Source organism: Ceratotherium simum, chromosome 13 (assembly GCF_057802395.1).
Source record: "Ceratotherium simum simum isolate JZ-2026a chromosome 13, ASM5780239v1, whole genome shotgun sequence".
NCBI lineage: Eukaryota > Metazoa > Chordata > Mammalia > Perissodactyla > Rhinocerotidae > Ceratotherium > Ceratotherium simum.
The window spans coordinates 39,328,089-39,346,404 of record NC_141912.1 but is presented as its reverse complement, the minus strand read 5'-3'; the positions used below and the strand labels follow the sequence as shown (position 1 = coordinate 39,346,404).

Genomic DNA, 18,316 nt, shown 5'->3' with positions numbered 1-18,316 from the left:
CACTCTCCTTGGAGACAGTAGCCCCTTCAGAGCGAGCCTGCTCTCCTCACAGGCTGAAAGGAGCCACTCACGTCATTAAATCAATAATTCTGTTGAGCATTGTGCTTGCTGGGGACAGAGAATCCTCTGGGGAACAGCAAACTGACTCTGCCCTCTCCCCCACCAGCCTCCAGAGCTCCCTGCTGGCAGAAAGTGTGGCCGAGCTGCCAGGTCTTCCATTGCCATTCAGTGGAGACGTAGACCCAGGTGGTTGCTACATTTCAGGCAAATTTTAGCAAAATTCCCAAGTGCCTGGGCTAGACACTGAGAAACAAAAGTGGGAACATTCCTAATGAACAACATGAAGCAAATTAAGGTATTTGGGGTGTGCAGGGCCATGAGGGAGGAGAGGTGAGTCTCCCTCACCCCTTCTCAAGCTCCCACCCCGCCACACACACGGGCCTGGCCTAAAGTAGCCTAGTCTGTTCCAGATAGGAGCCTCACAACTTATGAAACCACAGCCCCAGATTGGCCCTTCAGCGTGGACATACCCAGTGCTGGGTCCGGATCATTCTCCCCAGCTGCCATCCCTGAGAGAGGTGAATGACCAGCCCAGAGCCTGTGCCATAGATGGAGAGCTCTTGCTCTGAAAGGGTCTTGTCGAGGCTCTTCCGCTCTCCTCTCCTCCAAGGGAGGGCCATATCTGCGTTCCCCTTTAACATCGCCAAGGACAGGACTCCACAGCCTCTCCTGGTCCCCACGTTGAGTGCTTTCTAATTTCTCCAGTGGGCCAAGAGTTACTACTCAGCTGCCAGAAGTGGCAAGTTGCTGATTTCCTTCCTGCACATCAGCCAGTAGTGGGCCCAGTCACATCAGAAGCATCAGTTGGTGAACTCAACACAGCGATGGCAAAATGTTGGTCTACACTACGCTGCCTGGTTCCTGAAGTCTGGTCCCAGTGTTTTATCTCCAGGGACAGCTAGGAATTTTGGCCTCCCAAACAAGCAGCAGCAAGAGTCCCTTTATTTGTTAACTATACAGACACACCTGTGTTCAACCACATCCAGCCTGTCCCTTGCCAGTCCAGGGACTACTTGGTGGTATTTATTCAGAGGGGAAAAAAAGATTTTTGTCTCTGATGTGGACCTAGAACCATATGAGCAAAGAATTTTGTCTGCAGAAGATGGATAAGTGATAATTGGCTAATGGATAATCCTTCAATATCAGATAAGGTTGAACCAAAGTGAATTTTTTATACAAAAATCCATATTTATTGGAGCCTTCAAGGACTCTAAGGAAATGGACAGAACCTGGAGAATTGGGGGGTGAGGACCTTCCATCTCTGCACTGTATCTCTTGAATTGGTTTGTTGAAGTTCTTTCAGGCTCTAAATCTCTAAACTCTGAGCAAGATCGTCTTGGGTTCAGAAATAGCTACTGGCCATTTCTTATTCCTTTATTTGTTTAAAAATCTTCTTAAAGGAATGAACTTTGGAATATGAAATCTTTGTGCCTAATCAGCTCAGCTCTGTTGGCCAGCTTTACCAGAAAAACGAATGGACAAAGGCTGCTGAAGAAAGCCTTTTGCCCTGAGGGAGGAAGGGGAGGAGAGTTATTAGCCCCAGGAACTCAGATGGCGTGCTCCCCAACTGGTGTTTGGGAGGGTCTGTCGGGACTCCTGACACTGTGTAGCAGTAGGCTTAAGACACACTCTCCCTTGGAAGAGCCCCAGGTTTCTCTCTCATACCTGATGGTCTCTTAGAGGAGGCAGATAATAGGCAAGGGTAAAGGTCATTAATTATAAGTTCCAAGTGTGACAGAAACCCTATTAGAAAGAAAACATCTCCTCAGAAGACTTACCAGACACTTAGAACTGTTTCAACCGAGTTTAAATTTGCGGGGGAAACCATTAAACCTTGTAAGAAAGAAATGCCAGACCAAGAGGGTGCTTTATAGACACTAATTTGATTGACTAGGCCTCCCCTGTTTCTACACCACACAAAAGCTCTTGCCCAGATGCTAACATGCACGCGTGCGCGCGCATGCACACACACACACACACACACACAACACACCAACTGCCACCAGCAGTTGTGTACAAATATGAATACAGAGGCAGGAAGAAACATGAATTTTCTTCTTTTCTGCATGATACTCGAAACCATTGCGTTTCTAGCACAGCTGCTGCAAGAGAGAGAGAGAAAAGCACTTGGCCTCAGAGTCTGTTTATGTGTTTGAGTCGAGAAAGCGATTTTTGTTGCAAGGAGCTCTAAGTGAGCCAGACAGAGTCAGAGAATAAGAGGGAGAGAGAAAATTATCTAAATTATGTTCGTGCTGTTATCGAAGACGAATATAGTTAAAATGTAATTAAATATGACGGGCTAGCAGGATGTAAGCCAAGCTTTGGAATGCTAATCATCAATTACTCCATCCCCGTAGGGGAATCAAGGCGCGTTGTATGACAGAGAGTGGGAGCGGGGCGTGGGGATGGGGCGCCGAGTGAGATGTAGGTTACAACAGCCCCTCTCTGCCCCGTCTCCCCCACAGACTCACTCAGACACTACACGACTGTCCCCGGGACACATACGTCTCCGTAGCTACCCAGGGTTAGAAGCTCTCAGCTCAACTCGTATGAGGAGCTGGAGGGAGGGTTCTGACCTTCTCTTTGAGAGGAAACCTCTCTAAAAGGGAAAATTATGCTATGAGCAGGGAAGATGAAACCTAAGGCCAGCAGTAAATGCAAGTGTGTTCACTAGAGAGAGGCCTGCAGTTCCCCTCAGCCAGAAAGTGTAAAATGCCCACCTAGGTCCAGAAATCCCAGGGGCAGGAGGAACGTGGGGAAGGCTCATCTGGACTGTAATTAGGACAGAAGATGACATGTGTCTGTCCCAGCAAGCTGCTCGCCACCAACCATCCCCAGCCAGAGGAAGGGCTCTACCTTGGCTGTACCTCGAAAGCACCTGAGGAGTTTAAAAAAGACTCATGCAGGGCCTCCCCCAGAGATTCTGAGTTTTAATTGCTCTGGGGTGTGGCCTGGGTGTTGGAATGTTTAGAAGGGCCAGAGAATAACCTTCTACTAACCACAGTCAAGGGGAAGGCAGGCAGCAGCAACTGAAGACTGTCAGCTGTTAATGCCCTACCACGAACCTCAATTGTACCTGTCTCAAGGCCAAGAGGAGAACAGTGTAAGAAGACAGATTTTTTTTTTTTTTACTGAAACATAATCTGTATATCAGTTCTGATGCTAGATCCCAGAGAATTTTGAGGTGGTGGGATTCAATTCCTGTGCAATTGTTAGAAACTTAATTCGCTCCATTTGAACACTGCCTGAGCTTTCTCTAAGGCTAGGATAGAAACCTGGCCACCTCCTTGGCCAGGTGGGTGATGTGAGTGAGCAAAGCAGGCCAGGGCAGACCAAGGAGTGATGGAGACCACCTAAGAGTGGGTGAAAGAGGACCCTAGGATACCAGATCTTCTGGTTGTCAAGAGAAACCAGAAATTTATATTTTTACGTGAAATCTCCCAATCTTTAAGTGGCGGCTGGCTCAAATTTTTAAAAATACTCAGTAAACCAGCAAAATATGTCTATGAGCCTCCCGTGTGCGACCTTTGTTCTAAGTTAGCATTTGGCTGATCAGCGTGTGACTAAATGATCACTAATACCTGTGGCTCCTAACTGCCTGTTTTCCTGCCCCCTCAGGTCTGCAGTCAGGTTAGACAAACTTGGCACTGTTTTTCCTAAGCCTGGCAAGTAGAGGGCTCTCAATAAATAGTTGTTGAATGGATAGACAAGGTGAATGAAGCGAGCCCAGAATTCCCTGTAAGTCAGGGCAGTGGGACAGCTATAAAATCCAGTTAAGCATCATGCAGGACGATGGACCTTACTCCCAGGGTGCCAGGTTAGACAGTGAGACCTACACCGAAGCCTCACTTGAGACTGGCCTCAGAGATCTGGGCAGCAGGGAGCCTTCAGAAGGAGCTGAACAGGATCTGGGCTGACTCTGCCTCTTTGCTGCAGAGCAACCCTCTCTGCTCTGCCTCTGGTGCAAATGAGGGGCTTCCAGGATGTGTCAGGCTCCAACCCAGTGGGAAAGAGATGCAGGGCCCAGTTTAAGGGCTGTGACAACTCAAGAATTCCCACTTTGCCCAGTGTTGTGGAAGATGTGCTCTCGCTCACGTGCCCACTGCATAGCACATCTTTAGATATGATTAAAGAGATGAGTGTGGTCCTTTGTCCATCGGACGAGGCAGACAGCAAGAACAGCACGCTCAGAAGGACGGCAGGCAGCTGTGGGGTCAGCTCGAGAGGCACTCGCATAAAGAACTGTCAGAGGGCTCTTCAGGCCAGTCTGGAGGCTCACTCAAGGCCTTTAAAACTGTCATGTTTCAGTGCTACACAGCTCGGAGAGGGTGCCGCCGTCACGGCACAAGTTCAGTTGATAGGGGACAGCCTTTCTTATTTCCACCCATTTCGAGAATCTTTTCTGAAGGTTCACGTTTGCCTTCCAGCCCTGCTCCCAAAGGTTGTAAATAAATCTGTTCCCCACGTAGCCTTTCCATTCCTCGTCACCACAGGCTTTGCTCCCTTTCTTGGCTCTGCTTTTTTTTTTTTGAACTTTGGAATTTTAAAAATTTTATTGAATTGTACATGTACATAGTTTTAAAAGCTCAGTAGAAGCACAAGGCTTATAACAAAAGGCAGCAGTGCCCTGCCTGCCCGGCCCCTCCCTACCCCGTGTCCCTTTCCCTGGAGGCAGCTGCTTCCCTTGTTTGCTTTAAAAAAAAGTTAATATTTTAAAAAGATAATACATCCGAAGAAAATACATTTAATATGGTTTAAAATTTTCAACCATAGACAGTGAAATGTCTCCCCCCACCTCTTCCTCCAGAGAAGATAGTTTATGCATAAACAAATTGTCCCCTTTTTTTAATACAAATTTTTCTATACGTTGGAGATCTCCAGAATTTCTCCCTCCCTCCCTCGCTCCCTCCCTCTCCCCTTCCCTCTCTCCAGCTGCGTGCTCTTTCGTCGTAGGGATAGAGATATACCGTAATTTACTTAACCACTCCCTAGTGAAGTGCTTTTCAGTGGTTTCTCTTCTCTTTCTGTTCGAACAATGCTGCACGAAGTCCTCCCTCCTTTTGGGTTCCCAGCTCCGAGCAGCTCATCAGCTAAGTGATGTAAGAGGAACTGCTGGCCCGAGGGGTGCGTACATTACAGCGTTGCTGGTGGGGGTGTGTCAGTTCACACGTCCTCCAGCAATGTGTGCGAGTGCCTGTGTCCCTCACTTGTCCAGCATAGCATGTGATCACACTTAGGTTTTGAGGCAAGCATGTTCATTTCTTTTAGACCTTCTTTTAGTCTGTACCTTCATGTTTCTAAACTATATGCTTATTCTAGTTCTTAATTTTATTACAAGAATTATCCGTTGTCGGGCCGGCCCCGTGGCTTAGCGGTTAAGTGCGCGCGCTCCGCTGCTGGCGGCCCAGGTTCGGATCCCGGGCGCACACCAACACACTGCTGCTCCGGCCATGCTGAGGCTGCGTCCCACATACAACAACTAGAAGGATGTGCAGCTATGACATACAACTATCTACTGGGGCTTTGGGGGAAAAAATAAATAAATAAAATTATTAAAAAAAAAAAAAAAAAGAATTATCCGTTGTCTTACTAGTTTAAGGATTTGGCTTTGTTACCCTTCCCCCTTGCAGGGAGACTTATGCTCCTCCTCTCCCCATCCTCCCTCTCTAGTTAGATCACCGTTTTTCTTTATATCATTTATTGTTGCCATTAGCGTGACTATGTAACTATAGTTCAGAGCTAAGCCATGTATAATGCTTGACTGTGTAACTATAGTTCAGAACTGAGCCGTGTATAATGCTTGACTGTGTAACTATAGTTCAGAACTGAGCCGTGTATAATGCTATGATCACCTTTTTTTCATTCGTTTTTTTCTGTTTTCATTCGTTTTTTTCTGTTCTGTTTTTTCATTCTGAATTACTTAGTTTTCTCTCTATAAATAAAATCTCATTCATTAATTTTCTATATACTTATCACTAATTCTTTCTCCTAACTGTTGTCAGAGCAACAGACACAAAGTCCTTCAACCTGGTCTGACACATTTGGTAAATCAGGCTTTTTTTCCTCCTCTTGAGACACCCCCTTGGAACCCCTGCTTTGCCCCTCTGTCTGGGCTGGTTGCTCTCTGGGTCTATTGCACAGCTCTCCTCTGGAGTCTCCCTTCCCATCATCCTAGGAATTTGCCTCACCTCCGTTCCATGTCAGATCCTCTCTTTTCTGGATCCCATAACTTTCTTAGCCTTAGTTTAATTCTTTGTTTTGGTGGAGCACACTTTCTGGTAGTTTCTTGTGAATGCACTGGAGGTTAATTTTTTGAAATTTATGCCTGAATGAAAATGTCTTTATTCTATCCTGATGTGTGACTGTTAGTTTGGCTGGGAATAGTCTTCTGGCTGGGAACTAATTTTTCCCTCAGCATGTGGAACCAGGGGCTCCATTATCTTCTTTTTTTTTTTAAAGATTTTATTTATTCATTTTTCCCCCCAAAGCCCCAGTAGATAGTTGTATGTCATAGGTTCACATCCTTCTAGTTGCTGCACGTGGGACTCGGCCTCGCGTTGGACGGAGAAGTGGCGCCTTGGGGCTTGCCCAGGATCCGAACCCGGGCCGCCAGCATCAGAGCGCGCGCACTTAACCGCTAAGCCACGGAGCCGGCCCTCCATTATCTTCTAACTCCCAGTGTTGCTTTTGAAAAATCACACGTGATTCTGGTGCGAATCGCCAGAATGATTCCCTCAGAAGCATTTAGATCTTCTCAAGTTTCTCAATAATATGCTTTGATGTGAGTGTTTTCTTGTTTATTGTAGTGGCCTCTTTAACTTGGAAACTTATGTCACTCATATCTGGAAAAATTTTTTGTGTACTTTGACAATTTTCATATCTTTTCTGCTCTTTTTTTCTGGAACATATACTAATTGGATAGTGGACCTCTTAGTTTGATCCTCTCTCTCTTATCCTTTTTCTTCTATTTTCTATCTTTGTCATTTTGTTTGACATTCTGGGATATTGCCTCAACTTAAGCTTCTAACTATTTTGTTCAATTATTTATTTCAACTCATAGTTTTAATTTACAGTAGCGTTTTCTTGTTCTCTGAATATTCCTTTTCATATCATTTAATTCTTATTTCAAGCACGTAATAATACTTTCTTTTATCTTTCTGACGGTAATACAGGTTTTTCCCTGAAGTTTTATTCTGCTTGCTGAATTATATCTATGTCCTCTGAGTTATTTTTCTTTTCTATTTGCTTTTGGTCTCTATCTTTCATGTTAGAGTCTTTGGTGATCCTTGACAGGCTGTTCACCTTTAAACATTAGGCGTTGAGAAAACTGTCTGGAAGCTTTTTGTGTGTGGATGGTTTTGTGGGCTTCAATTGAAGGTCATCAGATGGGGATTACGTATTTCATTGGGAGACCCCTGCCCACTCATTCAGATCCAGCACACTGGCTGCCTGCTGTTCATTCTCACTGGAACTTCTTCCAGATCTGCATGGCCGTTTCCTCCCTTCATGTAGGTTTTAGCTCAGTTGTCACTTTGTCAGAGAGAACTTCCTTAAAATGTTATCTAAAGCAATGTCCCCCTCCCAGTTACTCACACTGCTTTATTTTTCTCCATAGCCCTTCTTTAACTCTGATAGATTTGTCTCTCTCCCACTAGAATGTAAGCTTCTTCAGGGCAGACTCTAAAACAAGGCCTCCTCCATGGTAAGAACTTGATAAACATTTATGGAAGGAAGAATGGAGGCACAGAGAGAAGGAAGGTAGATCACTATCTCTAGGTCTTTCCTTTTGGGCTGGTCAGAGTCTCCAGAGGGATCTTCCAGTCTCCTGCCTGGGGGTTAAGCCTGGATCACAGTGCCCTGAAAGCCGACAGACGGATGGAAGGGGCCTGGAAGTCTCACCGTCTGGGATATTCACTTCCATGTAATCCCTCACTCTCAGCCCCCACAGGATCCCACTCTCTGTGTGCCTGGCGCCCCTGGAATCCAGACCGTCTCTGTTCAAGGTCTCCAGAGTCAAATCCCTGTCTCCTGCCAAGGTGGAGGGGGCTCATCTCCACTGTGCAGGGAGAAGGCGAGGGCAATTGGGAGTCCTCCTGCTCCTTTCACCTGCTTTCAGCCAGTGCTTTGCTTCAGCCCCCTGCACACCCCCATCTGCAGAGGTGGCTGGCGACTCAAGGACATGAGCCCTTCTCGGGTTCTGCAGGGCGAATCTGCTTTTTGACACAGAGAGATGGTAACATGTCCTCTTCTTTTCCGTGTTTTGTGTTTGTGTGTGTGTGTGTGTATTATAACACATATTTGATATGAAACATTTATTAAATGTCCTTCTTGCCCTTTTAGTGGAGGGAGCAAAGATTAACCGAGTGTTCAGTTTGCCGTGTTTAACTGTCAGTCTGGCCCTGGCCAAATACTTTCTTGTCTCCACCCCCCCAGTGTTCACCAGGTCTGCTACAGAAAAATTCTGACATTTGCATTATCTTTATAGTGTAGGCATCAGAGTCACGGAATTTCCCAGAGCTGAAAAGACCGGGTACCCTTGGCGTAAGATCCACATAATTCCCAGAGAAGGCAGGACGAGGGTCAGGATGGAAAGCCATTCTTGGCTGAGCCCTGCTGCCTTCCTTTCTCCTGTTGCCCTTGGGGCCCGCGCGTTGTTCTCATCACCCGGAGCCACTCACACAAACCCTGCCCTTACAGATGGCGACTGTGCACACTCGTCCCCCACCCAGCCGGTCTCCTGTCCTCGCCTTGCTTCCCGCAGAGACGCAGCTGTCCGAAGCCAGTGCACCCCCTGGCAAACCCACCCCCACTGAGGGACTGACTCCCCCTTTCTCCCTGATCTTTCTATTTGCAGTTCAGTTAATTCCACCTCCAGCAAATTCTTTCTCACATAAACACAGACATGGTTGTCATCCCTTTCTTCTCCGTCTTTCTTTTTATTTATTTCAAGAACAGTTTAAAATAGAGAAAAGAATAAAAAGTAATATAACATTCACTCACATACTCATCCCCAGAATTGACTGTAGTTAATAATTTTCACATACACTTCAAGTCTTTTTTATTTTAATCAAAGAAATGAAACATTCCAGTTAATGTTGAAGTCTCCTTTGTTCTCCACCAGCAATCCCATCCTTCCCCCGCCCCTCAGAGACAAGCACTGTCATTCAGTGTATCTCTTTCTAGGATGTTTAAAAAATACTTTACAAGCATGTATGTTATCACGAGTACCCCGTGTACAGTTTGTGTGTAGTGCCACACTGTATCTGTCGTCCTGTAACCTGCTCTTTAGTACCACCTTAGGCATTTTAGGTCTCTCCGTACTGGTCTCTGTGGAGAGAGGAGCAGCTGTCGAGCCTCTGCTCTCCTCTGGTTTCCGCGTGTGTGCGTGTAAAGATGTGAGAGTCGTAGGCCACAGTTACTGTGCTTTTACCACGTGCTGAGCACTTTCTGTTTGCTCACGGGGTCCTCACAACCCTAAACAGTAAGTATGTACTGTTATCACCCCCATTTCACACAGGAAACGGAGGCTTCCAGGGACTGTCATTTGCCTGAGGTCAGCTTGTGATCCACTCGTGTGTGATCTCCAGCCCAGAGTTGTGACACTAGTGCATAAGTGAGGTGTCAGTAATATCAGGGACCCAGGTGACAGTGAATAGTCAGTGCCCCAGCCTCTCAGTTATTGGAAATTTCCTCCTTGTGCCACTTTTGGAAAGAACACAAACCAACAGTCATTAAATCTGCCTTCTGTTGTTGACTCTACACCTGGCGGCTCTGGGATGTTGGCAAATCTCTTGTCTTCTCTTCCTGCCTCAATGTCCTCACCTCTGAAATGGGGTTCCCACTAGCTGCTTCCCTGCCTACAGATTGTGTTGGGAACCAGGTGAACAGATCATGGTGGTGAAGCACTTTGTGAACCACACAGGGGTCTGCAGATGGGAGGCTTTTAGGAGGATAGGTCGTGGCCCACTTTCTCACTCTCCTTATCAACAGACTGCCTGCCATATTCTACCTACATCCCCATGTTTATGTGCATTACAGTATTTAATCCTCATTCCTCAAGCACCAGCTTTAAAGAGATTGTTTTAAGCTTGTTTAATAAATACTGTGGCAACAACATCGTTTTTTTCTTCCTTTTTTTAGCTTTATATATACACAGTATTTTAGCCTCATTATGGGTTAAATTGAGTTTTATGGGTGGGCCTGGGAACCCAATCAAAATTTATAGCTTTATTTCTGCGGGAAAAATTGCCTCCAAGCTTCAAACAACCAATTACAAGGGAAGTTTTGGAACACCACCAGTTTCTGAGTTGGGACCACTGTGCTGTTTGCATTGTTCTCTAATTAGTTTGTGGAAGGATAGCTGATCTCCCCAGAGAGGTTATAAACGTCTAAGAGCAAGCACTACGTCTTGCTTGGATCCCCCATGACACTCAGCAGGTGCCAAGCTCCAGAGTGTATTCAACAAAGACATTCATTTCCTCCAAAGCCCAGCCACCTTGTCTGCCTCCAAGAAATGGGCGCTGACGGGAGGGCCTTGGGTGCTCTGGGAACCTCTGCAGTAGTCATTAAATCATACACTGTCAAACCTGAGGCCCAGGGAAGCAGTGGGTCTTGTCCAGGCTCATTTGGCTGAATGGTAATTATAGTAGTAATAACAGTATCAGCTACTTTTTTTAGCGCCTGCTATATTCCAGCTCTGTTCTAGATGTTTTACATTTGTTAATGTATTTAATCTTCAGCAAAACAGTTTAGACATTTTTATTATCCTCATTTTACAGATGAGGAGACTGAAGCCCAGAGAGGTTAAGCAGCTTGCCTAAGGTCACAGCACTGGTAAAAGTGCAAAACTGAGATTGAAACAGGCAGCCTGGCTCCAGAGCCCATGCTGTCAGCCACTGTGGCACACTACCTCCAGCCCACGAAAGGCCGGGATCAGAACCTGCGGACTTGACTGTCACCCCAGTGATCCTCTCTACTGGGAGTATTTTGCATAATACTACAGTGCTGGCATTTTGCTTCCTGTCATGTGATCTGTATTAAAAACCTTGGGCAGTAGGCAGGACAAGTCCTTTTTTTTAATGCTTACTTGTACATTCTATTAAATTCAAACAGTGTAGAAAGGTACAAAAATACAATAAATAAATGTTTCTTGAAATTCTCCCATCCAAAGGTAAGATCTTGATCAACATTTTGGCAAACATTCTAACAGACATCTCTCTCTGAATGCATGTGTGTATAGATACGTATTTACAGTTTCACGTAATTGGAACCTCATTCCAGATGCGTTTCTGTAGCCAGGGGAGTGGTATTATTTCTCTCAGCGTTGGACAAATGAGGAAACTACAGCCCAGGACAGGGGAGGGATTTCTCCGCTGGGGAGCCAGTGAGTGCAGGGTTGGGACTTCAGTCCTGTGTGGGTTTTTCTGTTTTTGAGGGGTAAGCTCTCCAAGCAAAGACCACATGTATTTTTTGACACCCGTTGCTCCTGTGCAGACACCTCCTCCCAGACCCAGTCCTGGCTTTGACCTAAGTGGGTGCCATGCCCTGAGGCTCTGTCGTCTTCCTGGGAGTGTTGCCTACTAAAGAAGAGATTCAGGTTTCTTGGCCAGCAGGAGTATTTATACAGCTCTCAATAAAGCTCAATAAAAATGGCAGTCGAGCTGTTGTGTAGACTAAGTGATGGTGGCTGTTTCCTGGCCCTGTGAAATCTCAGCTGAGGCAGCCTCCTTCGAGGTCGCACAGCACTTGCAAATGTGCCTCTGACGTGACAATGACCGTTCCAGTGCCACCTTATTTCCCCATCAAGCAGCATTTAAAGTTGTTCTGAAGAAGTTGAGGGGAAATGGAATCTGATATTTGGGGAGGGAGAGATATCTGCTCATGACCTCATGCTGACCAACTTCCCTTCCTACTGACACTTTGGTCTTGGGGTTGGTATCCAGTTTTGCTGAAAATGAAATCATCTATTTAACTCGCAGGCTGTGTTGGTGAAAATGAACTCTAATGTGATTAGATATTCATGCAATGTCATGGAGGATTGGTATTAAATTGAGGCCTTCTGACCTTATTACTCCACAAATGCTCTCTCCTGCTCAGGCTGCTGTCCTGTCAACCCTGCTTCCCCAAGCAGAAGTAGGGGGCAGCGGTGCCAGAGCCCTGAGCCCATCGTGGGAGCCCAGTGTAGGGAGAGAAGAGCGGAGGGGGAGATGGCGAGAGGAGCAGCAAGTGAGAGAAGGGACACCCGGGTTCAGGCCCGGCTCTGCCTGGGGCCACTCATAGCCAGACCTCACCTCCTGCACTGCCTCGGGCCTCTGTAACTTCATTGTGGAGGGAGGAGGGGTTGGGCCCAGGAGGCGTGATTCTGGGCCTGCCTACACTCTCAGAGCAGTGAGTATGTTATTGAGGACCGTGAGCTCACAGATAACAAGTTTTACCTTTATGTCCAGAAGCACTTGAAGATTTTTTTGATAGGCATAGGGCTAGAAAGCTAAGAAGAACAAAACCTTTACCTCCTGCTCCACTCCCACCCCCTCCCACCCCAGTCCCTTTTGTGAAACTGACTTGAGCCTAATAGGTGTCACTGGCTGTTGTCACTTGTCCTAGTTCTGTTTCCCTTTCCTGGAAGGGTGGTCTGAGAAGCAGACGGTGGACCAGCTTTGGTATGTGCTGTAGCTGCCTTTAGAGTGGGGATGGGATTCTGATGCCCCTTGCAGTGTGGACCCCTCGCTTCCCCTGCCCTGCCGGAGGAAGGATGCCAGTCTGTCGGTAGTTACACGGCTTAGCTCAGGAGTGACAGCTAGGCCCGTGGGAGCCCAGGCCCAGTGCTGAAGCCCCACAGGGCCTCCCTCGCAGGCCTGCCCCAGCCCATGGGCTGCATCCCACCCCCCAGACTCCCCAGGAGAACCATGTGGGTCTGGGTGCAAAACAGTCGCCCACCAAGAAAATGGGCCGAGAGTGCCAGCTCCGGGGCTGGTCAGATGGCATCACTTTCACGTATGAGTGACAGCATGTTCACAAAGAGAGTGATTTTTCTTATGCTGTTTCCAGAAAACTGCTTTCAGAGGCACAGACTTTGCACCCAGGATGGTAACGACTTTTTAATGACCTCAAGGGGCCTGGTGTCCAGGCAGCAGTGAATCAGTCTCAGTGGGAGGCTCATAGTGAGAGAGAAGATGGAACACCTGAAACCAAAGGGAGAAAAACAAACCACAAATACATACATTTTCTTTGGTAGCGTTACTTGGTAATTAGACAATTACGGGAAACAGCTTCTCGGCAGCTGGCGTTTCCACTGTGCGAGCGGAGGAGGGATGGCAGCAACTGTGAACTCCTCACATTTATTATAGAAAATATTACTGGAGTTTACAGTCATGGGTGCCGCGCTCTCCTCCGGTGCATTCTGATGAGCTGTGAGCATTAACCAAGCGCGGAGCTCCTCCTCTCAGGGTTTGTTTAGGACCTGCTCCGCTGGGCTTTAAAGGAGCTGGCCCAGCCCCTGCTGATTGATGAGGAATTGCCTTTACAATATTGGGGCTGCTTTTGACCCCCCCCCCAGACTGGGCGGTCCTGAGAATGAACCATGTGGGGAGATGCATTTGGAAGCAGGAAAGGAAGGGGCCGAGGCCTGTGGAGGAAGTGCCTCTTCCTCCCCAGGTGCCTTCACTTTCCTGGGGGCTGGGGCGGGGGGGGGGGGGGGGGGTGGTGGTGGTGTCACACCGCAGTGAGTGCCCCGCTCCTCTGGCTTCTCCGATTGCAGTGCTGGGACTCCGCAGCCCTCGCCTTGTCCCGCCCCGCCCAGCATGCACTCCTGCCCTGATTCCAAACTCTCCTCCCCCGAGAGCCCTCCAGTGAAGTCACTGCACCCACAAGGACGTGCCCCCATTCAGCCAACAGTCCTCAAGGTGGGCCTGTCATGGCCCCATTTCAGAGGACGAAATGTATTTTATGAACTCCCACCAACCTTGGTCTCTTTTCTGTTTGGCCACATTCTTGTCACAGTGTAAACTCGCTCTGCACTTGGTGCTGGTTTCTGGAGAGCTTTGTAAGAATCCCAAGGCACGTCACAGAAGGGTAGGAGCACCTTCTTGGACGAGACTGTAGGCTCTCAGTGGGAACACTGTGTACTTGCTGCCTCCCTCAGGCACACATTAGGTGGGCCCTGTCCTGACCCCATCCCTCCTATAGCACCGAGGAGAGGAGGCCCTCCCTCTCAGTCCCATTGTCCCACACTTTGGGCGGGGATGACCGTACCGTCCAACCAGGCAAATGGTTGTGCTTTCTTTCACAGGTCCTGGCAGTCAGTAACTTTTGAAAGACAGCCTGCCTCCTTCATCCGCATCGTTGGAACACACAACACAGCAAATGAGGTAAGAGTCTCCCTTCATGAAAGAGCCCGTGATATGTCATGATGTTCAGGTAAATACCGCATCCCGAGTTAAGTGGAACTGTTTGTTCTACCCGCTAATGGCCTGTTGTTCAGACAGCTTGGTACAGAAGAAAGTCCTGCTCTTGCACAGTGGGGATATCATTATCGTTTCTGGATGTCTCTTCACTAGCAAATGAAAGCCAACTCCTATGGCTTTGCTTACTCCTACCAGCCTCTGCAGAATCGGCCACCACAGAGACCTTGAGAGGTCAAGCGCCCTGTCCTCAGAGTCCTCGCCTTCCCAGACAACAGCTATTTCAGAGGTCTCTTAGCCCTCTGAGCGTGGCACTTAAGGAACCCCAGCCCCCCGGGGGTGGCCGTGGCACACAGTTGCTGGTTTTCTCTGTCTGTCTACTCAGTCCTGTGCTGGGCTGCACATAAATGTTTATGGGTGAGCCTCTTCTTTCCAGGACTGTTCCTCCCCTGGCACCTGGGCCCTGGATCCCAGGGGCAGGCAGTCATTCCAGGGGACCATGCTGTTTGTAGATATCCCTTCGCCTTTGGATTTAACAAGGGAAGAGTGGGAGGGTTATATTCCCCCATTTTTGGTACCCACGGTCAGGGCGGCAGTCACGTGAGGTGCCTGGGCCTCAAGTATTGCTATGCTTTGTTCTCTGGAATGGAAATGGCTCCGGAGAAATGCTCTGGGTTCCTCTGGATCAAAAAAGAGAAGACAATGCCCACAGTGAGTAGAGAAACCAGGACACTTAGGCATGAGGGAGGGCACTATTAATAACTGCACCAGGACAGCAAGGGTAAGCCAGGACTGAGCCAGGCCTGCCTGGACCGTGGTCCCCTCAGCAGCATGGATGCACAGCAGGCTCACAGAGGCTCCTCAGGATTTACTTACACCATGGAAGGTGAGAAGAGCATTTGTTTCAATTTTTAGATTAAAATAATCCACAAGTTAATTACTTACCTTTTCTGTTCTTCAAGTGGGTGTTGAGTGAGCACTCCTGGTGAGGGGTTGGTGTCTAGCAGATGGCCACGTTGTCGACTGAGTCTGCTCATCACGCTCTTGCTCTTATCTTGTCACGTGTGTTTGGTGCGCACCTCTGACGACCGCTGGTGAAAGACAGGAATCATAGGAAACTCAAGAGGTGAACGAAAGGCATAGAAAGAGTAACAGTTCTGCAGTTTCTCCTTAACATAATCTTTCTCAGATCTGTACAGGACCAGCTTCTGGGCACGTGACCAGGGCATTTGCGTGGGGCTCCGCACAGGAAGGGGACTCTGTGCTTGGGGTTTAATGCTCTCCAGCACCATCTTACAATTCTTAGTGATTTTACCTTTGAATTTTTTGTTATCAGGGAAGCCCCATGGGCAGTGGAGCATGCACAGGGGCCTGGAGCCTCAGCTTGCACAGGCCTGCCTCTGCCCCTTCCTGCCTCCCCAGGATGGGTTCTCAGCTGCCTGCTCCCTGACTCCTGTGCCTGGACCCGCCCAGCCTCCCCCCTCAGCCTACCCCACGACCACCGCCCCACTCCACTCCCATTGGGGCCCGGCGTGCGTGCAGGGAGGGCTGGGGTCTGGTGTGAGTCACAGGAGAGGGCCCAGGCTCCTGGGAGGGTCTGCCCGGCCTGAGGAGTGTCCCCGTGCCGGGGGAGTGCAACGTTAAATGGCAAATGAAAACCCTGTGACAGGTAAAAGGGAGACTGTGGGAGAAAAGAAGCAGCTTTCTTCCTGGTTTTGAACAAGGGGCTCTGCATTCTCATTTTGCCCTGAGCACTGCACATGACACAGCTGCCCTGGGTTCATGCACTGTGTTCATCGAGTCAGAGTCTATAGAGCACATCCAGGTGTTTCTGGTGCTTCCAAAAGCATTTTAAAAATTGAAAATATTGTGATGATTTATGTTCATTTTGCTTTTTTATTTATTTAAAATAAAAATGATAACTGCCCACAATGTGTTTTTTTCAGAGAAGACTTGTAAACAGAAGCCTGAAACTTTCTCTCCTACCTCCTCATTTCAAAACAAACTTGAAAATGATAAAAGTAAATCAACTGATATTTTTTAAAGCCCAAAATTAAAGAATTCTAAACACTAGGTCATAAAAGCATTTTTTTCTTTTTTTGATGATGTAACAGAAGTAATTTGAATCTATATTTTAATATTTTATTGATCCCCAAACCAAACATCATATTTTTAAAATTTTGCCAATAAATCCCAATTTTTCTTACCACTTAAACTTAGGTTAAATTAATTGTGTGTGTATTATTTGCTAAATTGGAAAACAATTTCAGTTTTATCTTTATATAATATATTGGGCTAAAATTAAATATTTTCATTTGCAGTCACTTGTTTCTTATATAACATATCCAAAAAATAAAAAAGACCAGTTTTTCCTTTAATTCCTAAATGGGCCCCTGCAGTTCTGTATTATCACAGTGGTCAGAGAAGGCCGAGAAGCACTGGAGTGAGCCTGCTCAGCGTCGTCTTCCAGCTCGCAGCCCGAGCCCAGCACCTCGGTGAGCAGATGAAGAATTTCCCATTACAGATCTCTAAGGTTGGAGTGCAAGATCTCTCCCTGATGAGTTTCCCAAAAACATCTGTGCAAGGAGCCCCACCCACTTTGGACCAGCTGGTTTGAATGGGTTGACTAGTGGGTCACCAATTAAGTGGTGATCTGTCGTATTTGGCTGGTGAGCGACTTGCTCAGCTGCCTTATTGAGTCAGTTATTGATCAGGGAAAAAAGCCTCAATGTAGTGTTGCCAACTGGGAAACATCTTAAATCATAAAATAAATAATGACCAGGATTGTAAGGCAAGATCCATAAACTGTATCATTCTCAGAGCACATAAGAAGGCACAAAAAAGTGGAATTTCCCTGGGCATCAAGAATACAGCAAACTCGAAGAGAACGTTCTTGACTGTAGCACACTGGGCTCTGGGACATCATTTGGAAACAGTAGCATCACCTGTCTTAGAGGATGGCGGTGGGGGGGGGGTTGGGGGTGGGGGAAGATGCATGTCAGTCAGTGTGGCGAGGCTCAGAGGTGCAAGGGACAGGGGTTGCGTTAAGGGAAGGGGGTGACTCAGGTTGGTTGGGCAGGACTCCTGGGGGAGGCAGCCCTTGAGGAGAACTGTGGTGGCACAAACCGCCAGGAAAGGAGGCTGGGGCTGAGTGGGGAAACCAGGGTGGCTGCAGGTGCAGGACAGCCCTGATCCCCCAAACTATGCCATCAGAGTATCGGGGTCGGGCGCCTCTTCCTCACAGTGGAGGGTGGTGCAGAGGGAGGCAGGGTCCTCAATCTGTCACCATTGGTTTGCTAAGCAACATCAGAGGTCTTCCTTTAGTCCGAGCCAGGACCTGTTTCCCTTTAGATACTGAATGTTACCGACCCAGAGACTGTTCTGTGCAGGTGCCGCCCCATCCAGAGAGGGAGGGTCGCAGCAGGTGATGGTGGGGCAGGTGTAGCTTGGAGGCACCTGTGACTTGAAAAGCATTCAGAAGAGATGGGGTTGGGCTGTTTTGGCAAAAGGTGGCAAGTGGCCTGCAGAGTGTGTAAGTGGCCAGAGCTGCCAGCAGCTGTGTGACCGTGGCAATGGAAACTGCCCTGACCTCCGTCCCAGCTGCTGTTGGGATCGCAGAGCCTCCCGAGCTGCGGCGGGTGGGATTTCTTACCTGATGTAGGTGTGTGTCTGTCTGGCGGCAGCAGCCGGGCCTTCCTGCATGCGCGGCTCAGCGTCTGTCTGCATGTTAATTCCCCCACTTCCCTGCGATCCGCCAGCTCTCAGGTGGGCTGTGGAGGTTCAGACTTCCCGATCACCTGTTTCGGCACGCTTCTGATTTCCTGCAGCATTTCATCCCTCTCCTCTGGGAACTGTAT

At 48.0% G+C, this 18,316-nt stretch overlaps 1 protein-coding gene across 8 annotated transcripts in view; it reads left to right on the top strand.

Annotated features, from left to right (window-relative positions):
• The window catches only part of BTBD9 (BTB domain containing 9), a 400,982-nt gene that overhangs the window by 366,097 nt on the left and 16,569 nt on the right, over positions 1 to 18,316 (top strand). For all 8 annotated transcript variants that reach the window (XR_015554128.1, XR_015554129.1, XR_015554125.1 and 5 more), the window contains one exon: positions 14,348 to 14,426. Coding sequence is in view for 3 of the 8 variants with exons in the window: in XM_087438547.1 (XP_087294673.1) it covers positions 14,348 to 14,426 (79 nt within the window). In the remaining 5 variants the exon portion in view is untranslated. The remainder of the gene's footprint in view (positions 1 to 14,347; positions 14,427 to 18,316) is intronic.